Source organism: Heterocephalus glaber, unplaced genomic scaffold (genome assembly GCF_053883595.1).
Source record: "Heterocephalus glaber isolate CG9 unplaced genomic scaffold, H.glaber_assembly_v1.0 deba00001586, whole genome shotgun sequence".
Classification (NCBI taxonomy): Eukaryota; Metazoa; Chordata; class Mammalia; order Rodentia; family Bathyergidae; genus Heterocephalus; species Heterocephalus glaber.
The window spans coordinates 4,266,865-4,284,372 of record NW_028258364.1 but is presented as its reverse complement, the minus strand read 5'-3'; the positions used below and the strand labels follow the sequence as shown (position 1 = coordinate 4,284,372).

Genomic DNA, 17,508 nt, shown 5'->3' with positions numbered 1-17,508 from the left:
CTCCAAATGTTGACTACCACAATTGTTTTTCTTTGTGCTACTATAAGGGCTGAGATATATCCATGGCCTTTTAATTTTTTTTATTTTTTATTTTGACACAGGGCTTCTCTAAATTACCTAGGCTGGACTCAAACCTGCAATCCTCCTGCCTCAGTCTATGAGCAGCTGGGACTACAAGCATGTGCCATGGAGCCCAGCTCCCAAAATTCTTAAAACTATCATCCTCTGGAAGTTTTTACATGGTCCATGATATTACCAAAATTCTTGGCAGCAAACAATTACATAGTTTTCTAATGAATTCTATTTAATATTTGCAAGACTAAAATGATTTTAAGCAGGATACACATTATATAAGAATACAAATTTTATTAATATAGTGCATGGCCCTCTGGCCAGAAAAACAAGAGCCAAATACAGGCTTTTATGATTCAATTGTAAAACACAGGAAAACCTATCAATGAATATTTATTAAGTGCCTACCATGGGCAAGTAAGTTAATGGTACAGTTAAACCTACAACATAATTCCTGTCTCAAAGAATTATAATACAGAAGGAGAGACAAGACATAAACAATAAAAAATCAACATTAAAAGTAATGAGCAGTTTACACAATTCTGTTACTAAAGAATTTCTGGGAGAAATTATTTTGTCATGATCCAATCAGAGAAGGAGGGCTTAAACCAAACCATGAAAGAATAGAATTTAAAAAGGCAAAGGAAGTTTCTAAAGTCTGGATTTGAAGGTGTGTTTTAGAAACAAGGAGTGAACCAATTCCACAGGATAGAAGATCTATGTTTCAGAAAAGTAGGAGAGAAGGGTGAAAGGGCAGGCTGGAGTCTGAAAGCATAGCCACAAATACCTGGTGCATACATTTTGATTTAATCCTGTACTTACTGTAAAGAATGACTGCAGGAAGAGAAGAGAGGGCAAGTGGAAAAGAGCAAACGTGGTGCTTCAAAAAGACATATAGTCTGATGAACTGGAAAAGATTAATTTTTAATATGGTTATTTGTTATGCAGTCGTGCTGTAGGCCAGTAACATCATATGATAAATGACACAAATGTTTCCAAGAGTAAATCATCTTATTCCAACTAGGCAGCCACTAGCAGACACACATTTTCCATTGGGTCAAAAGGACCCAAAATTTTATTTGCACACAGAAATACGGTGGTGTGTTTTTTCCCCTTGAGAAATTGCCCCATAGGTAGTAACATCTGAACACCCCCCCATCATGAAATCACCGCTTGCTCGAAGCTCCAAGCAGCCTGCGGTTGAGTTAGTCATTTGTTGTGCCATAGGAAGGAGGTGACAGTTACTGCTTGGATAGGTTTGTAGGGCATAACCTCAAAGGAACTTCCTCACTCTATAGTAGAAAGGAATAAATGTTTGTTTTGAAAGATAAGCATGGGTAACTAGGAAAAAATGCTCAAGGGCAAATACTTTTGAAAAAAATGCTTTATGAAAGAATGTTGTGTTTTGTTTTTTTCAAGAAAGGCAAGTTCAAGCAGACTAATTTTTTTTTCCAACAGTACTGCCTGCTTTTCTTCTTTCCAAAATTTGCCAGATTTTAAAACCCACACAAAGCATATTTTCCCTAAGGATCAAGAGGACCCTCCCCCCACATTAAAATGTTTGAGAAATGAAGGAACCACATGGTGTCTACTTCAGTGTCAAAGAGGGAAAATATTCTATTATCTATATAAAGTGAGAAGTGTGGACTTTCACACTTGACATATTTTTGCTAAACTTCTGAAATCATGCACTGCCAGCTTCTCTCAAATTCATCTGTTTTTTAATGATTACCTTTCAAAAAGAGCATCTCCAAGTCTCTACATGTGCCTCATACCACCTATAAAATGTAGAAAAATTTTAACTCCAAAACTATCTTCTACAGGCATTTCACTAAAAAAAAAAAAAAAAAAAAAAAAAAGGACCAATACCAAAACCAAAATTATTTTGCACTTTGTATAGTTTCTGCAAAAATTTGGATTTTACTGCATCAGCTTATTGGTCTAGTGTACTCTAGGTGGAATAGTAACTTAAACTTTCAGACTTCAAGTACAGACGAGGTCTATATAGTAGACATACTACAGGATTTTAAAAAGTGTTTTTCATATCTTTTTCCCACTCAGTTGACTCTATTTCCTACTAGCTATTTATTTTTTGAGCAAATCATTTCCCCTCTCTAAGGTTCAACTATCTTTAAAATAAATGAAAGGAACTAAGTACTTTTCTTTTCTCTTGTAGTACTGAGGGTCTTTCCACTGAACTACATCCCTAGTCCCTTTTTATTTTGAGGCAAGATCTCAGTGAGTTGCTAAATTGCCCAAGCTGGGTTCAAACTTGCAATTCTCCTGCCTCAGACTGCCACAGTGCTGGGATTACAGCTGTGTACCACCATGCCAGGCCTGAGTAACTTTGAAGGTCCCTCCCACATTTGACTTTGAGTGGCTTCAAATTTTTCTGTAATCCTAATTCCCAATCATTTACCTAATATACAAATTCTCTAGCCACTCTCCTTCCTTTTTCTACCAACATCATCATCATTTCTGACTCTCACAATAGGGAAAGAGAAATACAGGGAGTATAGAAAGCCAGGACACTGAAGTTACAAACACTGCCTTGTTTTATCTTTTCATAAAGATACTCCACTGATTTGAAATGAGGTGACTGGGTGAGAAGGATGAGTAGCTGAATGAAGGAAGAAATGGTAATAGGCATTTAGGAAAAAATGGTTGACTTAGTAAATTTTAAAGTTCTGGGATTTGGTATCTCTGGCAGCAAAGTTCAGATACACAATTCACTTTTCTGAGTCATATACAATAAACTTTGGGGAGCTGGGGTAGAAGAATAAATTAGTGATTTAGTTTCTGTTTGATTTTCAATTTCTTTGAGTCTTGTCTGCCTTCTAGCCCCCTGCCTCTGTCCACTCCATTACCTATTAACTGTTCTAGGAGATATGTGGGCTAGGAGAAGATACTTCAACCTTCGCAATTTGTAGAGTATTCAGTAGAAGAAATATTGGTCTCCTTATGTATCTCATTTATGCAAGGTTCTCTCTTTCAAGAGGTGAGTTTACCAGTGCTGTCACCCACTTCCTCCTGATCTTCCTCATCAGTCGTCTATCTGCTGTCCCTCCCCTGCTTTCAGTCTCCACTGTGCCCATCCCACTAAGCACCCTGGCCATTATATAATCCAGCCCCTCGTCTCCATCTTCCCCTCCAGCACTCTACAGGGCTGCCTTGAAAGAATCTATCCGGAACTCTAATCTGGTCATGCCACTCTCCCCATTAGAAATGGTCACTGACTCCCTGTTGTCCCCAGGATCCATGACATTTTAACATAACATTCACACTTTCCATCACTGACACCCTGCTCCTCACAGGCGACTTACGCTCCAAACACGAGAGATTACTTGCAATTCTCTCATCATCCCATGGCCTCTGCCACCAACATACTTTGTGCTTTTCTGAAATGCTTTCCTCCCGCTTGCCTACCTGATCCATTGCCATACATCTCCTATCCTCTCTAGAAAGCCTTCCCTGACTTGCACTACAGATTTGCTGCCTGCTCCAGGGGTCCCACATACCTATTGCTGCAGAACTAATCATGTTTACTACAAAGTTATGAATTTCTACTCAAAGATCGGGAATAAATAAATAAATGGTTGACAATTGACAAAATAGTTTCCAAAACTGCAAAAACTAAATTCAACTTGGTTATTAATCTCAGCATCATTCTTTCCTTATTTTGAAGCTTTCTTTTTGGGGGGAAAAGAGGTAGTCTTTTTTTTAACTTTTTATTTTGAAACAAACTCTCACTAAACCAGCAAATTGCCCAGGCTGGGCTTGAACAACTTGCAATCTTCCTGCCTCAGCCTCCCAGGGTGCTGAGATTACAGGTGTGGGTCACCGTACCTGGCCCCATTGTGAAGCTTTTAAGAATAACTCTAGAAAGTCTATCAACAATAGATATTTGATGAGCTCAATCTGTACTGTAATGATCATTTTCCAATACTAGATAGAAAGAAGTTTAACTGAAATATTTTAGTATCATCTTTATTTTCTTTTATCATCTCCAACTGAATTGTGACTCTGGTGTTGAAGAGCAAAACCAAAAAATGACCAAAGTACAAAGAGGAAATTACAGGCAATTCCAAAACCACAAAGCAACCAGCTCAATCTCCACATGCTCTATTGAGAACTCTGGACACCAGTGGCTTTCTGTGTAAAAACAGGCCTCTCTACAATTGCAGTAGAAGGCAGATTCTGGGTGGCCCAGAAAAATAAGATGTATTTGCTAGGGAATCAAATTTACTCTCAGCTTCTACTGAAAATCTACAACATAGAAGCTGGGAAGTAGACAGGACTAAGATTTTGGACCCAATCCCTTTGCTTTCTGAAGCGGCTCTAAAGCGCACAGAAGCTTAAGGAAGGGAATGTGGAAAGCAGGTCTTTTGGCTTTTCAGATTATTTGGACTGAATCAACTAGTCAATCAGTTTTCATGAAGATATTTTCTTTCTTCAATAACAGATTTTGTTAATGGATGATTTTTGCTATAAATGGAGCACATCACATTTGTAATAAATTCCAGTCCCCTAGCTCATTCCTGATTAAAATTATTCCTCAAGAAATCCTATATTTTATCAGATCTTAATTACTTAATTTATAATCCATTAGGTTAAAAGCAAGTTAAAACATCCTTTCTAAACATAAACACCAACTTCTGGATTTTCTTCTCTGTCTCCCCCACTGACATTTTAGTATCTAAAATGACTGCTCCTCTAAACATCTTCTTCCATTCTTTCCTCCATCTCTTCCTTGGCTCCAAGTATCTCCAACTCCTTTTACCTCAGCTACCTATCAGCACAGAGTAACCTCCGGTGTCCTCAGCTTTCCATGACCTTCACTTAGAAATGCTCCTCTGTCCTCAGTAGCAAGTCTTTCTTAGTTCCTTGGTAAACATGTATCTCACCTCACTCGAAACTTCATCCAATTCCTTTAACCAGTCACTGTAGTAAATTTGCAGGCTACTGCCCTAAAACTCCTGACTCCCACACTAGGTAACATTCTCTGCCTCACCTGGTCCTACAACCAGCTCCAGGAAATGTCCAGATAATATCTAAGAAACGTTTAGTGCCTCCTGAAAATATTTCCTGTTCCATGTGAGCTGAGGTCCCTCCCTCTCTCCTTTTAGTTTCTCTTGCAAACTGCCAGCCATCCTAGCCTCCATCTGTAGCTATTCCACACCCGTTCTCAAAAACCAATTTCAGTCCAGGATGCATCTTAACTGTCAAAAGATCATCATTCTAGTTACCAAAATTAAGGTGAATTTCTACAACTTTCCTGTTCTCCCTCTTTAAATTCCATTGTATCTTTTTCCTTTTCTCTCTTCTTTGCTCTGAGTGAAATAGTCCTTGTTAAGGTCAAAGCTGTCCTTTGTGTTTCCTCTTCCTGCCTGTCTTCCTCCTAGGATGGTGTCCTTCAACTGTTCCCCTGCTCCATTTCTTCCTCTTCACTGTCCTTGCTGTATTCCTTCCAAAAGGGGGGGCTCCAGTTTGTTATTCTAAAAACTCAGGTGTTAACTGCCTCTAGTTACTCTTCTGTCATCTGAGGATTCCTAGCATGAATAGCCTACAAGGATTACCTGTATGTGCTTACTACCCTCTCATTTCCTGATTTTATGGAATTTGATTTTCATAACAACTTCACCTGAACACCGCTCACCAAATTTAATTGGATGTCTAAGCAGCTTTAACATTGGATTACTAATTTCCACCCTTAAAATGTCTTCCTTTAGGCTCAGTAATATACCCATCTCTCCGTGCCTATGCTTCTTTAGTCATCCCATTCATTTATTGGCTCTATAACCTCGTCTGCCCCCTAAACGAAGGTAGTTCCTTCAGGTTTGTCCTTAGGCGTCTCTTAATTCCAGTCTTTCCCTTAGGAATCTAAATCCTGACTCCTATCACCCCCAAAAGGATAGGTCTTCACTAACCTCCCTTGAACTCTAGACCTTTTCCACAACAATCTGTGGGCAATTCTACCTGCGTTCTAAGTGTTCATCCCAATAGAACTCACAGCTTCTTCCATTCCACATACCCAAAATACCATTTCCCCATTTGCCTAGGCCCAAAACCTTTGTATTATTTTCAATTAATCATCTCAAACCCATATATAAATAACCATAAAGTGCTAAAATTTCCAATCTGCAATACTTCTGACATTCACCTCTTTCCATTTTTACTAACCCTCAAGCTAGTCTAAAACCTTTGGTTTCCTTCTTCTAATGTGGCCTCCTTAGTCTCCACCATTTTAACTTGCAATTTCCCCATACATGACTATAATCTAACTCACTGGCTCTTGCCTGGCCAGGCTTTATAATCATCGGTGTTTGTGAAACAAAAGCCAAGGCCCATTGCCAGAGATTTTGGTCTAACTGGTCTGAGGGAGTGTGTGTCCACTTTTGCTCACTGTTGGTGGTGGTATCTTTTCCTCTCTCGTGATTTTAATCTAGGATACACATTAGGCTGAGAACCACTATTAGCCAAACTCAACAAGTATCTAGTTTTCTTGTATCAAATTTACTCAGTAGTTTGTTATCTGGTTCTCTTATGACACATATGTTCGGCTTAATCCACTGTGCTCTAAAAAGTTTGTTCAATTTCATTGCTTACAAATTAACCTGAAACTTTTGTTCAAGCCCCACACCCCCCAATCTCTCCTTCCTTCCTTTCAGCCATTTGCCACACATACATATGCAACACGCAGTCTTATAAAGTTTATTTTGGCATCTAGGTCATGACCTTAAGTAACTTCTCTAAACATGGACTTCTCAACCCTAAAAGACTAGATTAGATGACCTTTAAATTTCCTTCTATATGAAAATTATGGTTCTCTGATCCTTTTATCAAAATAAGTTCTCAGACTACTGGTGAATGATGCTTCTAGTATACTTTACGTGAAAAACCAGTTCAAAACAGTTCTAAATTCTCTGATAGCTTTTGCAATTAGAATTATTATGATATCACCTGAAAGGTAGCATCAAACATTTTAATAATGGAAAACAATATTTAACACCACTTTTTAATCACTATTATCCCAATGCCAGAAAAATGATTAAGAACTTTTGTAACGAGTTCTTAAATCTACACACCAAGTTACTATTACCTTTCACAAACTGATTAATTTGTGCTATTACTACCAAATCAACCTGGATGGAGTACATACTTGCCTTTCTAACTAAGTCGTTAATTTTAATATTAATGTATGAAAAATAATGGCAATGAAGTTATTTGCTACTTATTCCTGATACCTAAATGCAAACAATGTGTGCAGAATAACATTACATTTTTTAAATTACAAACACATTAATTATGAAGCAAAGACTTTCTAATAAAGAGAATAATTAAGGTTAATGTGCGGCAGAAAGGCACTAAACTAGCTGCTAAGAAAAGCAAATCCTTTATCAGATGAAAACGTTCTGGCTCTAACCTAGTTATCATGCAGTTTATCTTCTCAGGCCTTGCCTTTTTTCTCAACATTCTTAAAATGAAAATATCATGCTAAATGAATCAGTTGCAAAATTACCTGATAAAATCACCCAAGGAACTTTTTGAAAATACAGAGTACCAGGCCCCTCCCCTGGCGATTTTTCTGATGGTGTTGAGCTATAACACAGACTTTTGAATTTAAAATTTTTGAACTAGTGACTTTTTTATTTTCATACATAGTTGAGAAACATTAAGATAAATTGAGATGTTTCTAGCTCTAAAATTCTATTGTATATAGAATAATACAGATAGCAGGTTTTTAATAAATATAGCAAAATGGCATTGTAATAAAGAATATGAGAAGAACCAATAACTGTAAGTATAGGCTATTTTAACTACTTGGTAGGATAGAAAAAGTAGGCTTCCAAATATAAATTAAATTGGCCAAAGGAATTTAAAGTTTTGTTTTCAAGATGTTTAAAAGCAAAAAACTGTTGAAACTAAAAATGCATGGTTGGAAGTTGGATTTTAAGATGAAAACTAACAATGCCTTTTTTCTGATCAATATTTCAATGTTTCACAAAGAATTTTTTTGTATAAAAACCTATACATAAAATCTGCCATGAAATGTGTCACTATTTTTAAAAGGAAATAATTAGGAAAAGGAGATAATTTTAAAAATTAAATCAATCCTCTGGGAATTAGTCCTTAATTTGGTTCCAATGTCAATTTCAGGTTAAAAACCAATTAGCTTTTAACTCATTTCCTTTCACTTTAATAACCACTGTTTTTTGTTTTTGTTAAGCAAAAACTGGAATGCTCTATGGTTTGGATTTTGAAAATCATACGCTAATTATAGTGTTTAAATATAATAATCTTTAAATATAAAGATTCTCCTTAGGCCTTCACAAAAAGAAACATAGCCACTTTGTCAGATTTCATTTCCTGGCTACGTAACAATTTTATAAACTCTGTTAACAGGAAACTACTCAGTTTTAGAAACCTTGTACTGGTTTTATTCACAATTAGATTATCTAAATAAGTAAGACTTCTTTGAATTGTAAAATTTGGCAGTAAGAAAGAAATCATTCAACAAAAACATCCATTCTGTCAGAAGGTACTGGCTGGGGAACAAGGAACAAATGTGTGGAATAAAAAGGTTTGTCCATCTATTTGGTATGTCGTTTCTCATTTAGCAGTACTGTATTAAATAAATAAGTGGTATTTTAAGAAAGTTCAGCTCTTTCAAAGCCTTAGTTAACCCTTTAAATGGTGATCCATATTAGGTTCAAAAGCCTAGGACTCATAGCACTAAGGAGGGCACACGCTAATATTTATCCTCCCCCAGGTTTAAACCATCACAGGGGAGGAAGTTTTGAATCAAAATGTTTATGCTTTGTTACCTGACAAGCCTCTTAGAAATGTGAACCTCTAACCCACTGTTACTTCCTAGTGCAGTCCTGATACTATGCCAGAGTACATAAAGAGCCCTAAGAGCAGCAGACCACCATCTTAATATCACGATTTTAATGAATTCTCCACATAACCAGGAGTTTAAACTCTACAGCATACCTCATTCTTATAAAAGTTATAAATTTCTTTCAATAAAAGCTACCGCTTCTTAATCTGGTTATTATAGCTACAGACAGCTCTCCCACCAACTCGAAATTACACCAAGTATCTGAACAATAACAGGAAAAACCACACAGTATTTTGAGAGAGCGTATGTTTATATACGTCACTGATGAGCCAAATCTCAAGGAAATACTGTAAATATTAAGAGATCAGTGATAACATCACATAACTTGCGTATGAGAAGAAAATACTCAAGTTCATGTTTTAAAATACTATAGATTATGAAGTCACCTTTGAAAGCAAACATTCAATAAGAAAATTCTACTTTCAAGACAGAGAAAATATTTGTCAAATGTCATGCTGCTCACCAATAGGGTTAATAGCTTGACAGAAAAGCATTATTACAAGTTTCTACCAATTATATCCTGTCTGTATAAAGCAAGAGGAAAGCTTATTTATAAAGAACAAATACTACTAAATTAGTAGACCATCTATGAACAATGACCAAAACAAAAAGCTGCGTATGTTTTGATAGACTGAGTTCAAATTATGTTAACATCTTATTTTCAAATGTAAATAGTTATTCTGAAATGCAGATAACTATTGACAATATCATTTAGCCATAGGGAATTGGGGGGAATTCAGACGCAAAGAAAATCAAAAATTTTATCAGACCCAAAGATCCTAGCCATAGCTATAGGGTGGTTGACTGAAAAGTATAGTATCAGAATATTTGATCTATGTGAAGTTTTGGACCCGGATTTCTTACTCCACCAGACATGAATAAGTGCAACTTGATCAGATCACATTGAGTACTTATTAAAGGAAACGTAAAAGGAGGGATAGGAATTTTTTTAAAAATCTGACAATCTGAAATATTCACTTGGTATGCTCCAACTTCCAAAATGTTTTACTGAAATGACAATATCAGAGACACCTAGCATGTCCAAAGAATTAAATTCTTTTTAAGACTTGCAGATGAAGACTAACTTCTAATTATTCCAAGACAGTTAAGTTTTCAAAACTTATGGATATGTCCCATTTTGAAAAACTGTGACATAAATGAAACCTCAGGCTTACAAAAGAGCCAAAGTAAGAGTCACTGTTACTATTACAAAGCTTTTTCACTTTAGAAAGTAATTCACTTGGGCAGCTGATAAAACAAAATTTGGATTTCAACATTTTAACTAATATACTTTCCAGGGAATATCCAGCTTATAATTTAGATCACCAGTGTCTAAATTTAATATCCAAAGGGAAAGAAGTAAAATGGGTATGCATTGAAAAAAAGTCAAAGCAAATTATATCACCTTAATAGTCCAGGTAAATAAATGAAGAAATCGGGAGACAGTTTCATTAATTAATATATTTTCTGCATTATAGTTAACATATGTACTTTCTTCGTGTCACCTTATTTTCCATTAAGTATTGATATTTTGTTATATTCAGACATGAGTACATTTCAACAGTCTTTTGCAATAAATATCATAAAATAATAGAGATCCGCATAATAAATATTCTTTACAATAAAAAAGTTTAACAGATTTTTGTCTTAAAAATAGTCAGAATTCAACTTTGTGGTTTATACATAAAATATACAAAAACCACCACAATTTGTGGTTTAAGGCAATGAAAATACAGAAAAGATTAGGATTACTCAGCTGTTAACTAACCAAGGGGCCAAAAGGACCATTAAGGAGCCAAGATCACTAGGCAGCATAGTTCTGTGACACCTACAGATTGATCAGCTATAAATCTCAACTTCAGTTATCCAAGTGTCCTCAATGACAACAAAAATTTGGTGATGAGCATGGGAAAGGAAGGTAGTTGAGTCCTTCACAAATATGAAAGCTAGAATAGAAATGAACAAGTTACAAACAATACATCTCCAATGTGAAGACTTACATTGTAAAGTGAGATCTAAAATTACACAGAAGGAAAGGGGAGGGGTCACCAGCTGGCATCTCCAGAGGGAAGTGATGCCAGAACTGAGTAACAAAAAAAAAGGAGGGCAGTGGTTAAAGGAAAATTTTTATGTTATAACAAAAATATATTCTCCCATTCTATTTACTGGTCCAATGCTAGGAAGACAACTCTAATTGGAGATAGATTTAATACATAGCTTATGTAAGCAATTAAACGGTTGCTTCTTTGAAAACCAATTTCCTTACTTCCAGAGTACCCAATCAAAAACAGCTCTAAATCCTGTAGTCTGAGTGGGTGTCTTATGTTCATGTACACAACTTTGGAAAGTTGCCGGCAGAACAAAGAGGCCACACAAAAAGCCCACTGGCTCTCAAAACTCTCTCAAATGGATGGCAAAGGCTCTTGTCACAAGTGGGAGCCAGGTGCAGTTTCATAGTCCGCTCTCACAGATCGTCCAGGAGAGAAGAGTAAAATCCAGAAGTCAAACTGTGGGAACAGGGGAAGAGAAGGCAGGGAACAGGAAAAAACTCCAAAGAAAAGAAAATCAGTATCTAATAGTATATTTTCTAACAGCTACCGCTGGAAAGCTAGAAGTTTAGGAGGTCCAGCCCACCTCCCAAAATCATGATGGTTTTCCCTGACTCCGGGAAGGGCAGCTTTCCAGCTTACAATAGACAGTGTTGGAGTTCTTACATCTGCACCCTGGGCGATGAATCCAGTCATAACACCCCCTGCACAGCTTCAGACATCCCTTAGCAGGAGGATAACAGAGTAAGCAAGGTAAAAATAGAGACATTGCTCCCATACACAGGTATCTTGAGCAGCAGTGTGACTGTGAACATGAGCAAGGATTATCTGAATAAGAATCCCCTTCGTCATCATTGGAGCAGTGGTAGAAGATGCCCTTGACTAAGCACATGCAGGTCCCATATTCCACCATGCTCTCAGCAGAGCACAGGCATTGCCGGTTGCAGGCCAAACAGGATGGCAGGGTCCTGGGAGCTGTACATTCACTACACTTGCACTTCCCACACTGTTCACAAATGAACTTGTGCTGTGTCAGGTCCTCTTTCAAGGAACCCTTCAAGTCATCCACAAGTAGTTGTTTGGGCTGGGTCCGGATCACCCTTTCAGACCTATAACCAGGAACTGGTCTGGCTGGCGGTGACCTTCCTAACAGCCCCTGCTCAGAAGAGGCACTGCTGTTACTCCCAGAACTGGCGGCACTTCCAGTGCTGGTTGATCTGCTCAAAATGGGGGCCCTGGCATTACTTGGGAGTCCTACATGTCCCAGGTGGCTTGTAGATCTATGCTCATAGTTGTTATTCACATTAATTGGAATGATTTCATGAGTCCGTTCATGCTTTTCTTGTCTTGGTGCTGTCCGAGGAGCAGGTCTTTTTACCACTGAAGGTCCTTCCGTGTACTCATTGCTGCCTCTGATGGCCTTAATCTGGTCTAAGGACAAAATAGCAGCAGGCTGAATCTCTCTCTCATAGTCTAATCTCTGACGGCCATCCAAAGAAGGCTGCTGGATCACAACTAATGAACTGCCACTGCCATGTTGATTTTGGGGATCCATGTGTAGTGATCTCGAATTCTGGCAATCAGTGGAAACCTGGCATGCATCTGAAATCCTAAAAAAGAAACCAAAAATGAAAACAACCAAAACAAAACAGAGAGAGAAACAGAGAATAAATGACAGGAAGCATTTCGGGGAGGGGGGAAATCCTGTCAAGTCACAAACTGCCTAAACCACCTGGTAATGATCTCCTTCATCAGTGGATTACAATGATGCTGGGGTCCTGGCCAGAGTCCAATTCCAAGAGGGGCTGTGGACCACATCATACAAGAAGAATGTAAGCAAGAGACCCCAAGCCATAAAAATCAGAAGTTTTTCCAGCTTTTAAAAAGTAGAATCAAGAGGGAAGTAATGTCTTCCTGTTTAAGAATCTAACAAAAATTAAAATGAAATATGCCTTCATAGGGAATATCGAATATAAGACTGCAATAGCTCATCTAAAGAAAGCTCACTGTCAGTTCATTGGTAGTTTTTATGAAGGAAAATGTCTACTATTTTTTAAAGCTCAAGAATGGCTTTGGTGCTGTTGCCTCATTATCTGTATGGTGTTACAAGTTTCAGATTAATGATGAGGAAGTTAACCAAGGGATTTTCAAAAAAATTAAAAATATTCCATACTAAAATGGAATCTCAAAATAAGAGGTCATTTTCGGTAGAAATCAGGATTCTAAACGAGCTCATTACTTATCTGTGGAACGCAAAGATGAATGTATGAGGAACACAATAGGTCTTGGTATCTTATAGGCACTAACACACACACGGCTCTAAGTACCATTCTGTGAATAACAGAGTGTTCATATTTCAAATTGTGAAATGAATTTTAAAAGCTTAAATCAGGGTACACTCATATAACAAGGTAACTTTTACGTGCAAGCGTTAGGCCTTCAAATCAGTGTGGGGAAATTTTGGCTGCCGTAATTATCTCTATTTCCTCTGACTTAAAAAAATCTACTTATATGACAGACCTTGATTTTCAAAATCACCGAGAACTGTGAATCAATGTACTTCTTGTAATAAATAAGCCCACTAATATCCTGATATAAAATAAGCATGTTTCTATACTAGCAGTAAATTACTTCTAATTATAATGTATTATTTATAAAACATTACCAAATACAAAAAGGTTTCCATTTACAGTTAATGGTAGATTAGAATATATTTCACCCAAATTCCTTCCCAAGTTTACAGATGCAACCCAATTTAAGATTGAAAAATAAAAAATGTCCAGCTCCACTAGTACTGTGTACCAAAAAACATCATCTGAAGGAACAGAACAGAAAGAAACTCATTACCTATATAACTAATGTCTCCAGATTATGCCGTAACTTTTTGTGGATCCCTCCTCCATTCTACCTTTTCTGCATGTGAGGGGGAAAAAGTACCATAACCTGCTGAGTATATACAATCCTAGAGTCCTTCAGGGTCTCACAATCCTTAAAAACATCGATTCATTTATGCCTGCACACCCCATCATTCCTCCTCACCAAACACTTTGCAACTCACTGCTTTGAAAGTAAAGGGCATTTAGAAGTACTAAGTCAGATTCCACAGAAAGAAAAAGAAAAGCCAGTGGGAAAAATCTGCCGAGTGTAATCAAAACCACCAGGCACAACTTTAATTTCGCATTTCACACGAGAGCTGTAACGAAGCTCATACTGGCTGGTAAATTAAATTTCCTGGCAAAAACATTTAGCAAAGACAATTCGCCACCTCTAATCCGAAGAAAAACCCATCTTCAACCAATGACAAGTCCTTGATCTATCTCCAAACACGCTCACGCGCTCCCTGGACAGGCTTCCCCAAAAAACACGCGAACGAAGGGTCGAATACCTTTCCGGACAATCCCATCACACGCTAAGGATCTCCGCGGGTTCCTCACACGCTTTTTCGAGTTGCCCACCCAGGATCGCGTCAGAACCTAACTCGCTTTCCCCGTTCACGCGGGCGCCAGAAGCAAGCCCACGGCTTGGCTGATTATAAGTCAAATTATTTTAAAAAGAAGTCTATCCTTTAAAGGAAAAGCTGGATTCATCGAGGGCCGGGGAAAAGCGAGCTGGGGCAGGGGCGGCGGGCGAGCGTCTCCACATTGCGAGTTAGGACGGGAGCGGGGCGCCCTCTGCAATCCGCGCGGAGCAGCGGTGAATAAATAGTTGACGGAGAGGAAGGAAAAGGAAAAAGTTATGAATGAAAACAAGTTTTCTCTCTCTCTAGCTGGAGGAGGGAGGAGGCGGAGGTTACCATTACCTCAGGAGGGCGTACTTCCCCACTTTTAAAGTGGCAGCGCCCTCTCCCCTCCCTCGCCTTCGCCTGGCCGCGCCTCGCTCTCCAAACAAGAAAGCTGAGGCAGACCAGGGGGTCGCGGGCGGATCCCGGGGGGCGCCTGCTCAACCGGACTCCCCAACGCCTGCTCGGATCCGCCTCTGGCGAGAAGAGGATCCCTCGGCCCCCAGCTCCAGGCAGCCGCGGCGGGGCGGTACCCCGGAAGGTCGGCCGAGTGCCCCGGGCCGCGCGCCTCTCCTCCCCCCGCGGCGTCCGCACCTGCCGCGCGCGCAGCCCCGCCCGCCTCGCGCCTCCCCGCGCACTCACCTAGGCCAGAGCGGAGGCGGGGGGCCCAGCCGTGCGACCCGGCCCACGTCCCGGTGCGGGCGGCCGCGTGACCGCGCCGCATCAAGCGCGGCGGGAAGGACGCGGTGGCATCGCCCGAGCGGCGGCGAGTCGGCCCGCGGCCCCTTTCCGGCTGCGGAGGGCAGGTCTCTCGCGGCCCAGAGCCGCTCAGGAACATCCACCTGGGGGCTTCCCGCCTGCGGCCCCCCGGCGAGATGCAGTTACAAACGCACGACCCCTCCGGAAGGGCTCACCGCGTCCCTCAACGGGGCGCGCGGGGCGGCACGGTGGGCTCGGACGGGGGCTCCGCGGGCTCCAGTTGCTCCTCGCCCGGAGGGAAATAAGGGGCAGCGGCCTCCCAAAGACTGAAAATCCACGTCACGGGCGTTCGAGACTCGGCGGCGCCCGGGGCTGGGCTCGAACCGGCGTCGGCGGGCTGGTCTCGAGGCCGCGCAGGCCTCGGAGGGACCCCAGCGCCCGCGCCCGCGAGGCTGAGGCCGCACTGCCGGGTGGGGGAGGGGATGTAGGGAACGAAGTTGGGGTCCTTTTCGGAAAGGGGCAGGCGGGCGTCGTCCCAGGTCCCCGCGCAGGCCAGGCGCTTTCCCGATCGGGCACGCTGGGCACGCGGGGACGCAGCGTCCCCGGGAACTCCGTTCCTGCAGGTTAGCCTCTCCGGGGCAGCGCGCACTCCCAAAGCTCCGACCCTGCGGTTCCGCGGCCGAGGCGCCTGCTACGGATGATCAGAGAGAGATAAAAACACATGATATTTCCTTTCTCTCCAGGCGCTCGGACGCGCCCGCGCCCCGCCGCCCGCAGACCGTGGAGCCTGCAGCCGCTGCCCTGGGCTGCCTGTTGCTGCTCCTGATGATTGACAGGCCGGCGCACAGTCGGCGTGTCACCGGCAAACCCAAGTAACATGCAGTCTCGCACGTTTTTGCCGAAGTGCTTTGGCCCCTTGGAATGCCGCGGAACGCCTCTGCGCATTGGAAATCAATACGCGGAAACGAGAAATTCAGGTTTTAAACCATTGCTTCGCTAAGGATTCGGTCGCCAACAATGCCTAAACAAACACGCATTTGGTACACATGCCGAGAATCAGCCCCTCTTCGGCATAAATGACCCTGTGTTTCGTACATCCGATCGTTTACAGACTCTTTAAAATTTGTTACTGTTGGGATAGGGGTAAAAAAAAGGGACCCTGCTTTTTTTCTTTTTTTTAAGCGGTAGAATTTACTTTAAGAGCATTTAGCTATGGGAATGCTGCTGGTGTTTTGAAATGCAACCAGTAACCTTAGCTCTAGGGCGAGTTCAAAGAAATGTTCAATTACGTGCAAGAGCAAATATTTCTCACCTTACCTTTCCTAAAATGTCTACGGAATGGAAGGAAGGAAACGGTTCTTACCTAATGCAAAGATTGAAAATTGCTTTTCAGGCACATGTACAGCCACTGCAGCTGTTCCTTATCCAGGGCATGGAGCTCTGTCAGCCGCTATCACTCAGCAAACCACTGCATGCCTTACAGAGCGATCCCACTCCGGTTCCGCAGAATTTCAGCTCCTAGCCGCCACCTCCACCTCCACCGCAGGACCCGCCTCCAGTGATATCATGTGTCAGTCACACGGGCCGCCCGAAAACCTGGAACAGGATTTCCTCAACTGGCCTTTGCTTTTTCGTTTACATGTACCAACTTGGAAACGTTACCTTGCATTCTGCCTCTAAAAAATAGGGATTGCCTATAAAAATCTTGCAAATTGCAATTTGTCATGAAAAATACATCCGAATTTAGTTATCGATCTCCGATTTAAAGGAAATTGTGGACTCCAACCTTGAATTAGAAAAGAATTCTGAAGAATGAGAGATGAAAAAATTGCATGCCAAACCATCACTTCTGATTAACTAGAGGGAAAGTGTGTATTGATCATTTAAAACTCGGAACATTACATTTATCTAAAACAAGTTTCAGAATATGTGAAATCTGAAATTTCAAAAAGTTGCACTCTTTTTTGCAAATATAACGATATGATATAGCATAAAAGTGAAGTTGCCTGCTCTGAGTTTTTAGATAATGGGTCTATCTTGGATTGTGATATAATTTCCCAAATATCAATTACATGAAAAAATTTTATTATATAGTTGTATAATTTTCCAAAGCAAAAAAAAATTTAATCGGCTAAAAAGCAATTAATTAAAATAGAAATAATTTACTAAGAAGTTTTATAATTCTTGATATGATGTATCACTGAATAAAAAAACCTTAGTAAGAAGGAAACTTGCTTTCAGGTGCTTTACAAACTATAGGATTTTTGACGTTACCCACTAGTTCATGC

At 40.3% G+C, this 17,508-nt stretch overlaps 1 protein-coding gene across 5 annotated transcripts; it reads right to left on the bottom strand.

Moving 5' to 3' along the window:
* Positions 1 to 10,415: 10,415 nt before the first annotated feature.
* Spry1 (sprouty RTK signaling antagonist 1) lies at positions 10,416 to 17,160 on the bottom strand. Of its 5 annotated transcripts, XM_087193322.1 has the most exons (3): positions 15,164 to 15,303; positions 14,408 to 14,693; positions 10,416 to 12,632 (listed from the first exon to the last, which is right to left on the bottom strand). In XM_087193322.1, the coding sequence occupies exon 3, from the start codon at positions 12,575 to 12,577 to the stop codon at positions 11,618 to 11,620; it is 960 nt and encodes a 319-aa protein (XP_087049448.1). In that variant the 5' UTR covers positions 12,578 to 12,632; positions 14,408 to 14,693; positions 15,164 to 15,303; the 3' UTR covers positions 10,416 to 11,617. The 5 variants fall into 5 exon arrangements, with proteins under 5 accessions (XP_087049448.1, XP_004855000.1, XP_012931347.1 ...); XM_004854943.4 differs by lacking the exons at positions 14,408 to 14,693; positions 15,164 to 15,303 and adding an exon at positions 16,584 to 17,160; XM_013075893.3 differs by lacking the exon at positions 14,408 to 14,693 and having other exon boundaries at positions 15,164 to 15,294.
* Positions 17,161 to 17,508: the final 348 nt, after the last annotated feature.